Below are 18499 nucleotides of genomic sequence, written 5' to 3'. Positions count from 1 at the left end.
CCTCCTCTTTCAGATCATCTTATATTATTCTTCTTGACCTACATGTATCTTATTCTGTAAACTTGAGTGCACTGACTTTTATTTTTGGTTTTGTATCTGTTATACCTAGCACATTATTTTATAAGAAGTAGTTACTTTGAATTGAAATTGACAAATATAGAGGTGAAATGGCTAAACTTAGTTTATGGAAATAATTTTACTTGGGACCAGTGTTAGAAAAATTTTTGGCATGCCTTAAACATTTATGCTATTTTGGTAAGAAAAGGAAGGGAACATAAAAGTGTTTACTGCCTTCCCTGATTATTCGTGTATTAGTCTTAATTTTTTTTCATACTTGAAGTTTAGCACTGTCTTATAAGAACTGAGAACTAAAGCACACTGGCCATAAATTTATTTAAATTTTATTTCCTTTCTTATGAAGTTGAATAATAGCCTCATGAAGTTACTAGTAGTATAGTTGTGATGACCTCAGGAACAAGAGCCTATTTCACAGCATCACAATTTTAGAATTGCCTAAATTGTTCTTTATTTAGTATCTTCATTTTATGGATAAGAAAACCGAGATCCAGTGAATTCAAGTGACATAAACTGATAATAAATTGGCTTTGGAAGCAGATCTACTAATTCTAAATCAGTTATTCCATTATGTTACTTCCCATTAAAGCTGCAAAAAAACTTAGTTTTTATAATGTTTAAAAGGATCAAAAGTAGAAAAACTCATTAATTCTTAAAACTTGTGAGAGTAATATTTGTATATAATATATACTTGCTTTTTAAAAAACTAAGTTAACTATTCCTTTTGACTCTGAGGATCAATTAAAAACTGATGTTTTATTTGCTATGACACCTGATTCATTAAGAAACTGTTGGTAACTGGGAATCTCAAGCTCTGGTTTTATCTTTATAAATGTATCTTGTGCCATGTGTGATAATGTATAGATGTGTACCTTTAATTCCTGCTACCTGGTAGAGTGAGGCTAGTAGATCATTTAACTTGGGAATTCTTTACTCCAGTAGATCTAAAACTGAACAAGTGTCTAGCCTAACTGATATCAATATGATGAGACCTCTGGAGCACAGTGGCAACCAGGTAATCTTAAGGAAAGGCACAGTGGTCCAGATCAGAAACAGAGCTGGCTAAAGCTTATGTGCTGAAGGGATCTGGTCCTGTGATTAGCTATTGCACTTTCATCAGGTAATGTAAGGAGTCTTAGTTTCAAAACAGACAAACAAAAACAAACAAACTTTGCTGTAAGCCAAGAGAAGTGAACTTTTTTTAAAACAAGTATTTTATGCAACTAAGAAAGCAATTTAATGTGGAATGATTTAGATTGCTTATTACTTTGACCTTTTGACAAACATGCTGGAAAAAAGGGTACAACTCACTTTTTTAGGGTAAAAAAAGGCTGGGGAAATGGAAAAGAAGCATTCAGGGAATAAGGGTAGGAGAGGCAATGGGGAGAACCACCTGGAGCAAAAAAGAAGGGGAAAAGGAAATTAATATTTAGGTATGGGAAGTTAGAAACAGGTGGTAAAGGATATAAAGGGATGAGACTGGTGAAGAAAGGAGTGATTGTCTTTGACTTTCTAATAACTTGACTCTTATATTCAAAGTTGGCCTCTTAATAGAGAATTAGTTCTGATTCTGAGAATAGCCTTACTTTATGGCATGCTCTCTCTTTTTCATCTCATTAAACCTTTTTTTTTTAATAGCAGATTCTCTGGCTGATTACCAGAAAATAAGATCTATTTTATTTAGAAAAAAGCATTAGTTAAGTGGGTTTTATCTACCTGAGTGTCTGATATGTACTTAATCTGTCATATTTTGTGCTCTTGTACATGGTTGATATATATCTGTGTGTATATGTAGATATATTTATCTTAAACATTTCTAAATTTATCTTAATTTAATTATCTATCTTTATCTAATTTTATCTAATTACCTAAATTTATTTAAAATTATCTTAAGGGATTTTCCTTATACATCTCTTGCAATCAGGAGAGCTAGACTCTAGTTCTGGCTTTGTCATTAATTAGCTCTGTGACTTTGGACGAAGCACTAAATTCTTTGGACATCAGTTTCTTCTTGCTAGTTGAATGTAAGTTTCTTGAGAGTAGGAACTTTTTTGTTTTGGGTATTTACAGTCCATCAGAAGTACGGTATTTACAGTCCATCAGAAGTACATAGTAGATACCTAATAAAGATTTGTTGAATTGTTGAATCTGTACAATAAGTATTATAAGGTTTAAATTAGGAGTTTTGACAAAATAAGAGAGCAGCTTTTAATAAAACTCAAGTTTTAATGAGAATATAGTAGTTGTAAATTAATATTATCCCTTTAAGCCAGAAAAAAGAAAACTTCTAGCAGCTTTTGACAATTAACAATTTAGTTTAATTAAAATATAGTAAAATGAATATAGTAAAGAAGGGGAATATAGGAAAGAAGTAGAGAAAGAAATTTTCCTAATGTCTATACTAGTTATCCTATAACTGCATATAAATGCCTATAACTGTTATCTAAAACTGTCTATATTTACCTGTAACTGCCTATAACTACCAGTCCAGCCCAATCAAAACCAACCCAGTTAGTGTTTAATCCAACCCCAATTGGGTCAGTCAATGAAGACCAGCTACCTTCCAACCCAGAAAAGGTCAAAAAGCCCTCTAAAGGCTAAAGCCAAAAGCCTTCTCAATAAGCTCAGGCCTGCCTTTATATTCCAGCAACCAAATGCCAACCACCAACTAATCACCAACCCACACCACCAGCAACCAACCCTCCTCAATGACCAACTCACTGCCCCACAACTGTCAGCCCTAATTGTCTGCAACTGTCAGCGACTGACAGGCCAACCAACCCACTCTGGGCCCCTTTTATAACCTTCTCCATCCTCACTTTCTATCTTTATGGTTCTTTCTTCCTGTCTCTATGGTTTCTACTTCCTTTCACTGTGGGCTGGTTAATCCCTAAACATCTCTATGGTAAGAGAACCTCCAGGTCCCCCATTAAATTAAAAATGAAATAAAGAATTCCTTTTTACAATATAGTACAACCAATGCAGGAATTGTTTATGTGGGTTTTTTTTTTTAATGGGGTCATAGACAGGCACCTTTGCTACATGGTCTCCAGTGTTTAGGAATGTACTTCTGTCTTTAACATCACATTCCAATTTTTGATAGCCCTAATTATCAGGATATTAGTTTTTCATATGAAACATAAATTCAGTTATTTTGCTTTCCTATACCTAGCTGAAGGAATGGTTGTTTAGTAGAATGGTTTTCAGATATCACTAATCTTTGGATGTCTGTAAGATAAAAAATTTGCTACTACCTATTAGAGCTGGTGCTCATTAAGCCTGGAAAATATCACTTAACATCCAAGCTGTTTTGTTTCAGTTTTCACCTGTGCAAGAGTCTTGATAGATAACTGCAGTCACTAAGCAGACAGAGAATGGCAACTTTTTAGCCTTTAGCCTTTGGCCTATATAAATGGGAATCCTTTAGCCTTTGGCCTATATAAATGGGAATCCTTACCAGTGACTTTTTTTTTTTGCACAATACTGAACTTTTCCAGGGAATGAAATAAGAATATATTTGCTCATATAATAAAAATGCCATGTAAAAGCTTTTTATTAAATCAAAAAAGAACATTAGCCAAACAAAAAAATAAATTTCTCTGATTTTGGAATTTAAACATTTTATCTGCCCTGTAATGCAACTGATTGTTTAAAGGATTTAGTTAGTCATCATGAAAGCTGCATGCTTTCTGCAGATATTTGAGTGATCTTACATTGCTATACTACAACTGAACAATTCATTTTTTAGTATTTTAGACTTTCTCCTTCTAAGAATCCAGGTGTCCAGAAATTACAGGTGTGATTAGATAAAGCTATCTGGAAAGTGGCTAGTAATTGCCATTGATGGAAAAAAAAACTTTTCCCAGCAGCCTCCTCCCTTTTCCAAAAAAGAAAGGAAAGAATTGCTATAGATTTAAAGTTACAAATGTTAAAAGCTGGTTTAGGTTGCTTTAGATTAGGGAGTCTCAAACTTTTTTGTCTCAAGGCTCCTTTACTTTCTAAAACCTTTGCATATATGGTTTATATTTATTGATATTTACTATTAGCATTTTTAAAATACCACAGATAAACTCATTACATATGAACATAGATAGTATATTTAGAAAAATAACTTCTAAAACAAAAAAGTGAGTTAGAGTTGCATTGTTTTATGTATTTTTTTCCAAATCTCTTTAATTCCTCTCATAATAGAAGGTACCCAGATTCTCATCGGCTTCTTCAGTCAATCTGTTGCAATATTTTGTTTTGGTTGAAGTATTTATTAGAAGAAAAGTTTGGTCTCACAGAAAGGTAGTTGGAAAAGAGAAGTACTTAAGGCAAATATTGTTTTAGCATTATTAAGAAAAATCATTTGACCCATGTGGATCCTCATAAAGGGTCTTGGTTGGCCCTAAGGGGTCTGTGGACCACACATTCTAAACTATTGCCCTAGATTACCATACATGACACATTGTTCCTATTTTATAACAATTCTTGTTTTGATTATAGCATCATCATCATCATCATCATCATCATCATCACTATCCTCATAGAGCCTTCATATAGTATATCTCTGTTATGCATCAGGCACAACACTAAGCACTTTAGAAATATTATTTCATTTGATCCTCAGAAGAATCCTGGAAGGGGAGGTACTATTATCATCTCCATTTTACAATTTAGGAAACTGAGACAGAGATCAAGTGATTTGACCAAGGACACATAGCTAGTATCAGAGGCACAATTTGAACAATTCTGCCATTCACTTGAAAGTTGTTTTTCCTTTAAATATGTTATTTAATTAAGCACCTAGTAAAGTTCTCTTGATACCTTATTGTCATGAATAGATGGGACTATGCCAATAAAACATAGGTCCTAACAAGTTAAAAAAGCAATGGTTAAAAATATTTATAATCATTACAACCCAGTGATAATATCTGTCTTTTCATAGTACCAAGATTGCCAAACAAAATTGGGTGAGTGAAATCCATGTAATTGTCATCTTAGCTCTCTGAATTCAACTCTATATTATATCTTCTCAAAATGTGCAGCCTTTAGATCAGGAGAGCTTTTAGAGAAGAATACTAATATTCCCTCAGTTTGTCAGAAACTACAACAAAACTATGTCAAATTACAATCAGAATAATTCTTTGACTCTGAATATAGATGGAAATGACTAAAACTTCAATAGATTAGTCAACCACAAAAGATTATTCCCTTTAATAATGGGCCTGCTTGATTCAGGCCATGAACAATTCAGCTGTAAGAGCAAAAGTAGAGTAGAAGAGACAGCAATCTTGGAATTTTTCTTCAAACAAATCCAAGATATAAGGCCACACCTATCAGAAATCCCTAACGTGGCTAATGGATGATGTCTTTGAATATATCAACTAATTTAATCTGGAATAAATTTAAGAACCTAATTTCTTCCCAATCAAAACCTTCAGAGCGACAAACTTGAATATACACATACAAGCATCCTTAAAACAAAGAAGAATATAGAAGACTTTAATCTTGAGGTGAACATGGTACTTTTTCCTAAAAAGATCACTTAAGTTATTTAAATTAATAACTTTTGTTACTGTTACTCTTTAATATTTGTATGCCATTTGCACATTAAATAAGGAAAATGATCTAATCCAAAACCTTAACCCCAGCTTGGCTGCAAAAGGATACATTTTTCCTTAGGGGAGGGATCATTTACAAACCAATGAAGCAATAGATTTTCAAATTACCTAGACATCGGAAAAATATTACTGCTTATCAGAGTATTGGTTATTTTATATGCTGGGGCAAAAAATTTTTAGCAAGAAGACTTATAAGAGACATGATTTGGAAATGGGATTCTCCTTGGGAAATTTACTCTGTAGCAAACTGCTTTATCAGTTGAGTTGAGTAAGGCTCATTTGTATTAGAGTTCTTAACTCCGGGGACTATGAACTTCTTTTAAAAAAAATACTTTTATATCTTACAAGCTTTACAAGACTACTAAAGGGTACTGTGGCACAAAGAAGACTTAAGAACCCCTACCTTGCTCCTGTCCTGCTTTCTTTTCCCAAGTACTTTGGAGAATTCATTTTTTACATTCATTTGTTATACATTTGAATCATTTGTTATAAAATTTGAATCCCTTAAAAAAATGTACCTGTTGTAATATCGAAGGTCTTGTTTGGAATACTTTGTGAATAAATAAGTTTCAGTCTTGACCCTCCCCCCCCCAGCATATTTAACAAAAAATTAAGAAACTGGCTTTTGAATATATTTTTCTGTCATAGTTTTAATTTCTTTGGAGAGGTTTTTTTTTTTAATTATTAGAATCAATAGTCTGTACATATTGGGATATAATAAATACTAGTTGGCTGCATGTTTTATGCATAAATGTGTTTAGATGGTGAGATTTAATGATTCAGTGCTATGATAAATTATAAATTGGTAGGAAAAGGGAAGAAAAAAGAAAAAACTCCCTTTTTAGTTCTTTAGTATTTGTCATTTTATTTATAGAAAGTTATGCATTATATTTGGTGGTTTGAGCTTCATATTATTTGCCTTTAGAGAGTTTTCAAAGGCATAAAATAGATAACCTGAGAGTGTTTGAATGCATGTGCCTCCCTGTTTCCCAGCATTTACTCTTTCTTCCTTTCAAGAAACCTGAATGAGATTTGGGTTTTAATGGTTGTTTTCGAGGATGCCCTATTTGATAATTTACAACAGAACTTGTAAGTTATACTATAATATGGTATTGTATTATTAAGTTGCTGGCCAGAAGATAATTTAAATCAGTTTATGACAGAGTGTTTAGTAGAAAATTCAGAAGCTGGCTTTTGAATATATTTTTGTGCCAGGAAGGAAATATAATTTCCTTAAAGTGGATGATGTCTTAGCTATCACAGGGGCTTTTAACTATTATTACTATTATTATTTTATCTTAGAGTCCTTGGACAGGGACTAGGGACCCCTTCTCAGCATAATGTTTAGAAATGCATTAAAGGAGCAGTTAGATTTCTCTGTGGGTAGACAGAGAGGCTTAGAGATGGGAGGTCCTGTGATTGGGTGTGGCCTCAGACACTTTCTATCTGTGTGACCCTTGCCAAGTCATTTAATCTCAGTTGCCTACCATTTGCAACTTTTCTGCCTTGGAACCAATATTTAGTGTTGATTCTAAGACAGAAGGTAAAGAAATGCATTAAATAAAACACCTAGAATCACAGAGGAAACCAATTATAATGAAGTACAGTTTAATACATATTTTTAAAACAAGAGCCAATGAAATTCTCTAGCTAAAGAATTGCTGTTTAAGGGCCTTTTTCTTTTAGCAATTTGTGGTCTGCTAATTGTGATACTTTTTGACAATTTGAGATACTTGAATATACTAATAACCTTAGAGTTCTCAGGTTCTTTTGAAACAATTTTGTCACTATGCTTCTTGTTTTGTAAGAGATCACTGTTACTTTTTAACACTACATTTGATGCTTTTTTCCCCCATTTACATAGGTTGCACAGAGCATTGAGGATCATCATCAAGAAGTAATTGCTTTCTGCAGAGAAAATGGTTTCCATGGCTTGGTTGCATATGACTCTGATTATGCATTGTGCAACATCCCCTACTATTTCAGTGCCCATGCCCTAAAACTGAGCCGTAATGGGAAAAGTCTCACAACAAGCCAATATCTGATGCATGAAGTTGCCAAGCAACTGGACCTGAATCCAAATCGTTTTCCTATTTTTGCTGCTCTATTAGGTAGGTGGAGTGGTGAGAAAAGTTTATATATATTATGTAGGAGTTAAGTTTACCAACATTAAGAGTAGCAGTATTACTTGTATTAATTCAGGAATGCGTGAAATTATTTAAATTAAGAGCCATGCCTAGATGCTTTCTGAATTTTTAGCATTAGTTGTATGATGTAACTAGCTGCTGTATGTACCTAGAAGATACCTTTATCTTATGTGTTTCAGACTGAAAGAAAAGTTTGTTTTGCAATTAGAAATTTAAACTTCTGCCTTTTGTGTATTTGCGTAGATAATACGCTCATGGTCTTATTTTCAGACAGTTTAATTGTATAAGGACTAATAAATGTTTAATAAGTGATTCTCAGCTTGAAAATAGATATGCCTTAATTAAATCACTTTTTTTAAAGTTAGACTCTGAGCTTGCTATTTAGTTATGAGAGTTAAAGATTTTGGACATGTATATTCTTTATATACAAAAATTAATACACATTATTGATGTTGTTATACATTCAATGTAGACATTGCAGTTAACCATTTTTATATTTGGTGATGAGAATTTTAAATTAAATTCTTTGCTACTTTACCTTCCAAGGACTCTTTTTCTGTTGATATTATCTAGAAATGACAAAAAATGAATATTACTATTGTCTGAATCTTGCCCAGTAAAGGGGTGAAACAAGTTTTATTTTTAACAAGATGCTTAATAAATATATTGAACCAGATTGGATCACTTTAATGGAAATTGAAATGTTTTATTATGTTTGTTCTAAACATAAATTTTGTAAATGTTTGCTCTAAAACAGGGAATACTGAACAAAAGTTAGCTTTTTCTTAATGGCTTAGAGTCATCATTATGAATATTATTTGACTATGCTGTAGTAACAGTGATGCCCTTCAGGGATCCTGAGGTATGTAGAACTATTGCTTCTACACTAAATTACCCTTTACTATTAATCTATATGATTTCTTATGTCTACTTGTTATATATTTTTTCCTTCAATGTTGCCAATTGTCATTTTTTATGCAGTTGGTATACTTTTCTTGAGCAGCACTCCTAACTTGATTTCTAATTTGCTGTGGTCTAGGAAGTTTGTTGCAGTCATGTTTAAGATAAGAGTAATTTGAATTTGAGTGAGAACCTGAACTATAGTATATATTCTTGATAACTTTGATATTTTGTGGGGGAACTTAGGCAAAGACCTCAAAACTCACAGTTGAAGTGGCTGAATAAAGCTGATGTTAAGTTTTTGGGTTAACTTTTCTAATTGTTTTAGGTTAGTAGGTGATAAACAAGATATTCAGTGCTTATTGGTAATTTATTATGGATCTTTTTAAGTTCCTTGTTAACAAACAGATAAGGAGCTTGGGGTTGGAGTTAGGGGAGGAAATTTGCACTATATTAGAGTTTTTTAGAGTGGAAATTATTATTGTCCATTTCGTATTTTTGAAACATTTAAGATATTTTATAGCATTGCAACAAACATAAAATTCTCATCTTATTAATCACTCATTGTCTTTATTTCATTTAATCTTTTATTATTCACTTAAAAGTTAGGATTTATAGTTTGTGTTCTTTGTGGACTTTATATATTTAAGATTTTTCAAAGATAAATGTTTCTTGTTACAGATTGATTACAGCATGTTTAATTGAAAATTTTTAATTTCTATTAGATGTTTGGTTATATTTGAAGTTGTGAGTGTTTTGATAGAATCTAAAATTGGATTTATTTTTGCTGACAGTAAATAGAACACTAACTTCTTTAAAAGTTAAAACTTTATTGCAAAAAGATTTCAACATTTAACTGAGTTGAAAGATGGGAAGATAGGTTTCTCATCTTTTCTTTAAATCAGCAAATATAAGAGCCTATTTTCTGCTAGCTACTGTGCTAGGCTCTGAGGGTTCAAATACAGAGAAGGGAACAATCTACCTACAGTGTGCTTACATTCTAATGGGGAAGACAAGTACATATAGAAATGCCTACAGCATAAATGAGCAGATAATAAGTATAATGGCAAAATAGTTTTTGGTTAGGGAGGGAGATCACCAACATTTGAGGGGATTAGAAAAGCCTTCCTGGGGGCAGCTGGGTAGCTCAGTAGATTGAGAGCCAGGCCTAGAGATGGGAGGTCCTAGGTTCAAATCTGGCCTCAGCCACTTCCTAGCTGTATGACCCTGGGCAAGTCACTTGACCCCCATTGCCTAGCCCTTACCATTCTTCTGCCTTGGAGCCAATACACAGTATTGACTCCAAGACGGAAGGTAAGGGTTTTAAAAAAAAAAGAAAAATAAAAAAAAGAAAAGCCTTCCTGCAGAAAGTAGTGAATATAAGAGATGAGGAGAAGGTGAAGAAGCTGGAGGAGATAATTGATGTCAGGGGCTTGAAGAACAAAGAGATGATTTGGAATGGATTCTGTGGGGAAATCAAGTGAGGAGAGTGGGAGAATGTGTCAAGGGTTTGGAGTGGAAGAGAATGGAAGAAGAGGCAGTTTTTATAGAAAAACCTTCATTTTCTTTTTTAAAAAAGAATGCTCTTGAGCTGTGGAGGGAGGAGAAAGTGTATAAAGCCTCCAGAGGGAAAGGAAGATCTGGAATATTTCTTTGAGGAGGAGGAAGATGGGTAACTGATTAAGGAAGAATCAAAAGACTGCCTAACTGCAATGAGAACCCAATTAAAGTCAGATAAAATAAATTTGTAATGGAGCCAGGTCAGCACAGTTATGGGGCTCCTCCAGCTTCATGCAGCAACTCAGGAATGGGAGCCGAGGGGCAGATGGTAGCTGTGTGTCTTAGAGAAGAGCAACAGCAGCACAGAACAGTGAGAGATTCAAGAGCAGAAGACTAGAAAATTAGAATGGCTGACTCTTAGGTAAAAGATTACTGAGAGGTTGAGGAAGGAGAGAGCCCTGAGAGGGTGAGAAACAGATGGTGATCAGGGACAGCATAGGAAAAAGGGGAGTGTCAGAGATACCCTTTAGGAAAGTGAAATACCTGTGGGTAATAATGGGCCCCCGACTCTGTGGCTTAGGTGGAGTAAGGACTAAGTAGGTTTTGAGACCTACAGAAACTTGAGAAAATGGGAGATCAGGCATTGAAGAGAGCATGACATGGATATTAAAATCTATTATAAGGGCAGGCATTTGGGAGAAGAAGAAGATGATGAACAAGAGACTGAAATCCTTGAGAAAGGAAGAATTATATGGGTGGGTATATGACAGCTGTGGAAATTTTTTAAATCATTTATCACAAAACGTAAAATTGAGTGAACAGTTCAAAGGGAGAGTATGGAAGTGAGAATGGGGAGCGAGGCATAGTTAGACCCTTTCAGGGCATCTTCGTAGTTGGAGAGGATAACCAGAAAGGCAGTTTTATCACCAAGGAAAGCCAAGCTTAATAGCTGAAAAGGGTGTGAGAGAGAGGGGGTTGTTGAAGAGATTTGTTACATAAGCAATGGCAATTCCAGAGAGCTCAGTGGAAAAGATAGACAAATTTGGATTTGAATGTGGATAAGAGAACTCGAGGGTGGGAAAGGGACGGATGTTTTTATCCTGAAGCCTCTTGGATCTTTTTGTAGTTTGCTTGTAATTTGTGAAAATCTTAGGTAAATCCTCAACTAGACAACTCCTATTCAATCTTCTCACCTCTTCTATTGTATAAAATATTGATAATAGTTAGACCAAACAAATCATCTATTTTGGGAAACTTTTTGATTGGGTGTAATACTTTAAAAATCTTGGCTATGTCAAGGACCTCCAATTTCCTCACTGGGAACCACTTCTACTGATTGCAGATCTTACCTATTTTTAAATTAGAGTTTCAGAATGTATATTGGAAGGGGGCAGCTAGATATTTTAGTGAACTGGAAGCCAAGCTTTGAGATGGGAAGTCCTAGATTCAAATCTAGCCTCAGATACTTTCTAGTTGTGTGACCCTGGGCAAATCACTTAACCTCCATTGCCTAGAACTTATTGCTATTCTGCCTTGGAACTACTACTAGTATTGATTTTAAGACAACAGGCAACCATTAAAAAAAAAAGAAAGTATATTGAAGCTGACATGGATATGTGAGTGACTTCCCAGTGATGACACAGTTAGTGAGTATGCAAGATGTGAGATCTACTCCTATATCTTCCTTATTCTAAATCCAGTACTCTAACCACTGTGTCTTGTGACTTTTCATTTGATAGGAGATTTCTGAGAGAAAAACACACAGAAACTCATTCAATCATTCAGTCTATAAGCATATATTAAGAACTTAATATTTGCCTAGCATGTTAGGGGTGTAAAGAAAAGCAAAAACTTGGTGGTCCCTTCTGTCTAGGAGCTTAAATTCCAAGGAGAGAGAGAGAACATACAGGTAACTATTGTACATACGAGACAGAACATGTAAATGTAATTTTAGAGGAAAGAATGAAGGGGGAGAAAAGGGTCCCCAGGAAAGGCACCTCAGTGCAGAAAGTATTAGAATTTGAGGGTAGAGAGATGGTTGGAGATGAGGAGAGAACAAATTGACTATTGTATGCTTGCCCTAAAGTATGTTTATGTTTAATTGGAATGGGTGTTTCTCAAAAATGACAGCTAAGACAGATTAAATATTTTCTTCAAACCATATTTTTTGAAAACTGTTAACTGGTATTTTGTGGGTGTTTCCTGGTCAAGATTTGTGTATTCTTTCAGTAATGGAAGCCCAAGACCGTTTAGATGTTCTTGCTCTTGAGGAATAGTCTCTTTTGGTTAAACCAGTGGTTCTCAACCTTTTTAATGCTGTGGCCCCGCAATACAGTTCCTCATGTTGCAGTGACCCCAAACCAAAAAATTATTTTGGTGCCTACTTCAGAACTGTAATTTTGCTACAGTTATGATTCGGAATGTAAATACCTGATATGCATTATGTATTCTCATTGCTACAAATTGAGAAGTTGAGAACCGCTGGGTTAAACAAACTATTCTCCTGAATTTTGTATCTATATGCTTTGGGTAGGTGTAATAGAGATAAATTTAAAATGAAAATCTCCCTTCTCTGAGACAAGTAAGTGGTCCAATGGTTAGAGTGCTGGGCCTGAAGTCTGGAAGAATTGAATTCAAATCCAAACTCAGACATTTACTAGTGATGTGACCTTTGACAAATCACATAACCATTTGACTGCCTCAGTTTCCTTAACTATGAAATGAGGTAATAACACCAACCTGCCAGGGTTGTTGTGAGGATCAAATAAGACATTTGTAAAAATTGTTTAGCAAAACCTTACACATAGTAAGTGCTATATCTATACTAGTTATCATTGTTGTTATTCTATATCATCAGTTGATTAGTTTAAATAGCTAATGATTCACCCCTCAAAATAGAAAAGATTAAATTATATAAAAATAAGTTTTACAGAGATTGTGATTTATAAGATGTGATGTATTTTTTATTTTTATTTTTATTTTTTTTAAAACCCATACCTTTCATCTTGGAATCAATACTGTGTTTTGGTTCCAAGGCAGAAGATTGGTAAGGGCTAGGCTATGGTAGTCAAGTGACTTGCCCAGGGTCACACAGCTGGGAAGTGTCTGAGGTCAAATTTGAACCTAGGACCTCCTGTCTTTAGGCCTGGCTCTCAATTCACTGAGCTACCTGGCTGTCCGGGTATATTCTTTAGATGGTGTGGTAATAACTAACATGCCAAAAAATTTAATAATTACTACCCAGACTTCATATAAATGAAAGATTCTCAAAATAATGTTTCTAAGTTATAGAATATTACTGGACTCCATGACTCAGGATTTGTAATAGGAAAAAAAAAAACTTGATTGTGTTTGTTAGTTGTTGTTTTTTTGTTTTTTTTTGTTTGTTTTTGGTAGAGTGGTGTTTTTTTTTTTTTTGACCCCTCGCTTGTCTTAGAATGATGTGGTGATCTTTGTCCCTTTTGTAGTGGGTAGTAATTGTCATTGAGTCTAAACTAAGAAAAAACCCCTTAATTTTAGAGGCTACTTTTAAGTTTCCTTGTATGCTACTAAATTCAAGAAAAGTTGATTGCTGTCTTGTGAACAAATGAAAATATAAGATGATTCTTAGAATAAATTCACCTTTCTGGTATTACCTGACCAACAACTTAGACTGGCAGTGTCCTAATGATGCAATAAAAAAACAATTTGGATGTTTGTTTGTTCTTTAAGGCTAATCAAAGGAAAATAATTATTATTTAAAATCTATTTTGCTTTTATATACAATTTTTTTGGGGGGGAATTGTAGTTTTTAATTGCCTACATTTTTCTTTATATGAAAAGACTGAGTCATTGTCATAATTGCTTAGTTTGAGTGTTATATTAAGTAGTTTTTTATTTGGCTTAATGGCAAATGATCACAAGTTAAATATGTTAGGCAGTCTTTTTGAGAAAATAAGGAACTGTGATTGTTTAAGAAATGTAGCAATTTAAAAAATTCCTTCATTTATCAATTTTAATATTAATTATCTTTAAGTTATTCATGTTATCTATTCTAGGTAATCACATTCTACCTGATGAAGATTTGGCTTCCTTTCATTGGAGTTTACTTGGTCCAGAACATCCACTAGCCTCACTTAAGGTACAAACTTGATTTCATTTCCAGAAGTTAGAGTAAAAATTGTTTACATTTATATTACTTAATGTTGTAGCTGGTTCAAAACTTGTGAAATAGACATGTTAACATTACTATGTTTATCAGGGATAACATGACATTTCTTTTTGAACACTCAAAACAAAAAAGCCTGTTTTGCCCTTTTGAGTTTATTTATGCTTCTTACTAATGTCATCTCTGCCCATTTATCAGTTTTATTCTTCTCAATTTATATTTTGGTTTTAAAATGTGTCTTTTACATTCCTAAAATCTGTATTATTGGTATTACTTTTTAAATAGGATTTGATTAATTTCTCATGTTAAAAAATCAGACACAAAACTCCTTTTTTATTTTAGGTTCTATTTATCAGTAACTTACCAGTTTTAAATCAATATCTTTACACATAGAATAAGGAAATTCATACACTCCTTATACAGGTCTAGTTCTCTAAAATCTGAGGTCTTAATATTATTAATGATATGGGGTGACTTAAGCTTCATCAGAATGAGTGTGGTCTATTTACATTGTTTTAACTTTTCACTCAAAATAATCTTCTTAACTATCCTACCATTCTTCTTCCTTTCCCTTTTTTATTTTCACATGCAACAACAAGAAATGATCAAAGAATGTTATTTATTATTTTAGATTCTCAAGGTTGAGAATAGTTCTTTTAAAAGTACATGGTGTTGATTTAGAATAAGGAGTTCTTTACTTTTTTGTGTCAGAGACCCCAAGCATAGTCAATCTGGTGAAGCTATGGACCCCTTCTTGGAAAAATGGTTTTATGTGCATGAAACATCCAGGATTACAAAGGAAACAAATTATATTGAAATATAGTTGTCAAAATATTTTTAAAAACATAAACAAGTTTACAGGACCACAGGTTTAAAACCTTTCTATACAATAATGTAAGAATTTGTATATTCTTCATATGAAAATAATTGTAATTAGTCACAACAAATAGTTTTGATGCAATCCATAGGTCACTTTACTCTTTCTCTGAATTAACAATTTACTGTTTGTGGGCACATATATGGTTCTTTTGGCTAAAATATCATGATCTCAACTGTCATTGAAAGTCAGACTGGTTTGATAGAGCACTGGATGAGTCAGGAGACCTGGATTCTAATTTTGACCTTGCCACCAACTTATCAATCATTTCTACAGGTCTCCTTAACTTCTGGACCTCAGGTTGCTCAACTAAAATAAGAATGATGATATATAAAGTACTTTCTGGCTTTTAAAAGCTAAATTCTCATAATATGTAGAAGGACTTTAATGTATAATTGAATTTAGTTGATGTTAAGTTTCAAATTGGACTTTTTTATATTTTTACTGCCTATTTACTTTGTATATATTGAGAATAAAAATGAATGCCTGTCAGTATTCTAAGATTTCTTTGCTTCTTTCTGTCCATATTGTCCCATGGTGGTTAAAACCCTCATACATTCTTTCTCTATCATGCCTTAGTGTAGTTCGCCAGGCCCAGATGAACTATATCCCAGGGTACTGAAAGATCTGGTGGATGTGATTGCTAAGCCACTGTCAGTGATGTTTGAAAGTCCATGGAGAACAAGAGAGGTAATGCAGGAGGATGAAGCCTGTAACTATAGGCCAGTGAGCTCTACTTTGTTTCCTGGCAAAATTGTAGAATTGTTAAAGGGACTGTGAGGGGACATATCAAAAAGGAAGAGATGATCACCAAGAGCCATCATGGCTTGCTTTATCAAGAACAGGTCTTGCAGACTAACCTTGTTTCCATTTTCTTTTTTGACATTGTTACTAGATGTGCAGAAAAGGGGATTGCTAAGATATTGCTTACTTGGATTTTATTGCAGCATTTTCAAAGTCTCCCATGTTGTTCTTGTGGAAAAAGATAAAGAGATAAAAGCTTGATGATAGTGTAATTAGGTAGATTTGAATGTGATTAAATGGCTAAACCCAAAGATTATTAATAGTTTGATGTCACCTTGGAAGGAATTCTTCAGTGCAACCCCCAGAATCTGTGTTTGACCCTCTTTTAAAATTTTTATCAGTGGCTTGGGTCAAGGTACAGATGGCACACTGATTAAATTTAGATGACACAAAGCCAAGATAGCTAGCAAGCATATTGAATGACAGAATCAAGATTTTTAAAAAATAGCCTAGGATTTCAGATTAAGTTAATAAGATGACGAATATAAAGTCTTAATTGAGTTTAAAAAAATCAAATACCAACTGGAAAAAATCAGTTTTTTAATAGACTGCATGCTCAATAGGAACCAATGATTTTAGGCATCCAAATTTCTAATTTCCATTTTAGGCATCATTAACAAAAGCATGTGTCCAGAACAAATGGAGGTGATAATCCAATTGAGTTTGGCTCTGCCCAGACCACTAGAATAATGTTTATTCTAAGTGCCACATTTTAGGAAGGATATTGATAAATTGTAGAACATGAGGCCTTGAAATCATGCCGTATGAAGCAGTTTGAAAGAACTGGGGAAAGTTAATTTAGAGAAAAGACTTAGAAAGGAACACTATACAATTTTTTAGTATTTGAAGTACTACTGCTAAGTGGAAAGAGAGATTATATTTATTTTGTTTGACCCTCAAGGGCAGAATTAAAATATTGGGTGAAGCTGCCAAGAAGGAAAATTTGATGTTAAAAAACAATAAAATAGCTCCCAAACAAAGGGAGTGATCTAGAAATTAAATGATTTTCCTCAGCTGTTGTTGGTTTCCCTTCAGTGGAGTTTTTTTGCGCAAAGACTAGATAAACTCCCATGTTAGGTGTATTGAAAGGGAATTTTTATTTTTTTTAAGGAGTGGGATGGACTAGATGAACCATTTCTCAGACTTCTTCTAATAATGAGATTCTATGATTGGTTATGTGTTATAGGAAACAGTATCTGTTTTACATAGGCTCGCCTGGTTTGTCTTTAAAGGGACCAGGACAGAATCCCTAGAACTATTATTTCATGTTGCAAGTAAAGAGATATCCGAGCAAAAACTCACCCACTCCTATGAGGAAAATAGTTTATTCTATTAATTCTGGGTCAGTAACATCATTTTTGTATTTCTTAATAGTAACTGGACATATAGCATATTTTAGGAGCAAAATTAGGTTAGGAAATATTATTTACAAAGTGGAATTCTAGAACTTGAAAATACCTTTCCTTTGGAGTTAAAAAAGAATGCATGTGTTTATAAATAATTTTTTAAAGCCTTATATTAGAATGAATATTGTCCCTACCCTTGAATAATATTTCCATCCTTATAGTTTTGCTTAGTATGAAGACATGATTTTTCTATGAGCATAATTCTTTTTTGTAGTAGTGATAAAATTTTATTTTTTGTGGAGTTGTTTCCTTCACAGTCTCTAAAGGTTTATTTCAAAGATTTGTTTCTTATATTATCTTTTTGAAATATATGAATAGAAATTTTTTGTCGTACATGTTGCCTTATAATCAATATATTGGAAGAATGACATATCTGGCAATTTTAGGCTTTAATGAAAAACTATAAATCAAACGAATTTAGACAGTTAAATATTTATTAAATGCTCACTATGTGCCAGATATTGTGCTAAGTACTGCAAATGCATAGAAAGGCCAACACCCAGTTTTGGCCATCAGGGAATTAATATTATAATATGTAATAGAGGAGATAACTTGCAAATAACTAGATATATACAAGATAAATTCAGAATAAATGGAAGGTTATCTCAGAGAAAAGACACCAATGCTGGAAGGTTGATTTTGAGAATGGGGAAGGTGTAGTAGAGGACCAGAAAAGTCATTTTCTAAAAGGTAGAGTTTGAGTTGAGTCTTGGAAGTTTAAAGGGGCAGAGGTTGTAAAGAGAACATTTCAAGCATGGGGGTGCAGCCAGTCTCTAAAAGGTACAGACCCAGTAGACCTTAAAACATGGGAATTCTAAAATAAAATACCCTTGAAAGTTAGGCATATTAAGTAATTGCATATTAGAATAGAAGAAATAAAAGTTGAATATTTTCTTCACTTGACTGTCATAGCATGTAATGAAATATCCATGAAAGGAAGCCTATAATATGGAAAGGAGTGAATGAAAATTATTTAGTATTCAAGTAATACTTAGATTAAATAAATACATTATTTTAAGACCGGGGCAGCTAGATTG

General features: G+C 33.5%; 1 protein-coding gene across 6 annotated transcripts in view; it reads left to right on the top strand.

The window, feature by feature from the left end:
* The window catches only part of FAM120A (family with sequence similarity 120A), a 178981-nt gene that overhangs the window by 18436 nt on the left and 142046 nt on the right, over nucleotides 1–18499 (top strand). For 4 of the 6 annotated variants that reach the window (XM_056804801.1, XM_056804800.1, XM_056804795.1 and 1 more), the window contains exons 2-4: nucleotides 7546–7792; nucleotides 14266–14348; nucleotides 15832–15942. In XM_056804801.1, coding sequence (XP_056660779.1) covers nucleotides 7546–7792; nucleotides 14266–14348; nucleotides 15832–15942 — 441 coding nt within the window. The remainder of the gene's footprint in view (nucleotides 1–7545; nucleotides 7793–14265; nucleotides 14349–15831; nucleotides 15943–18499) is intronic. The other 2 variants (XM_056804799.1, XM_056804797.1) reach the window with 1 other exon arrangement.

This window comes from Monodelphis domestica, chromosome 7 (genome assembly GCF_027887165.1).
Source record: "Monodelphis domestica isolate mMonDom1 chromosome 7, mMonDom1.pri, whole genome shotgun sequence".
Lineage (NCBI taxonomy): Eukaryota > Metazoa > Chordata > Mammalia > Didelphimorphia > Didelphidae > Monodelphis > Monodelphis domestica.
The sequence above is the reverse complement of the archived record's forward strand: the minus strand, read 5'-3'. Positions and strand labels throughout refer to the sequence as shown.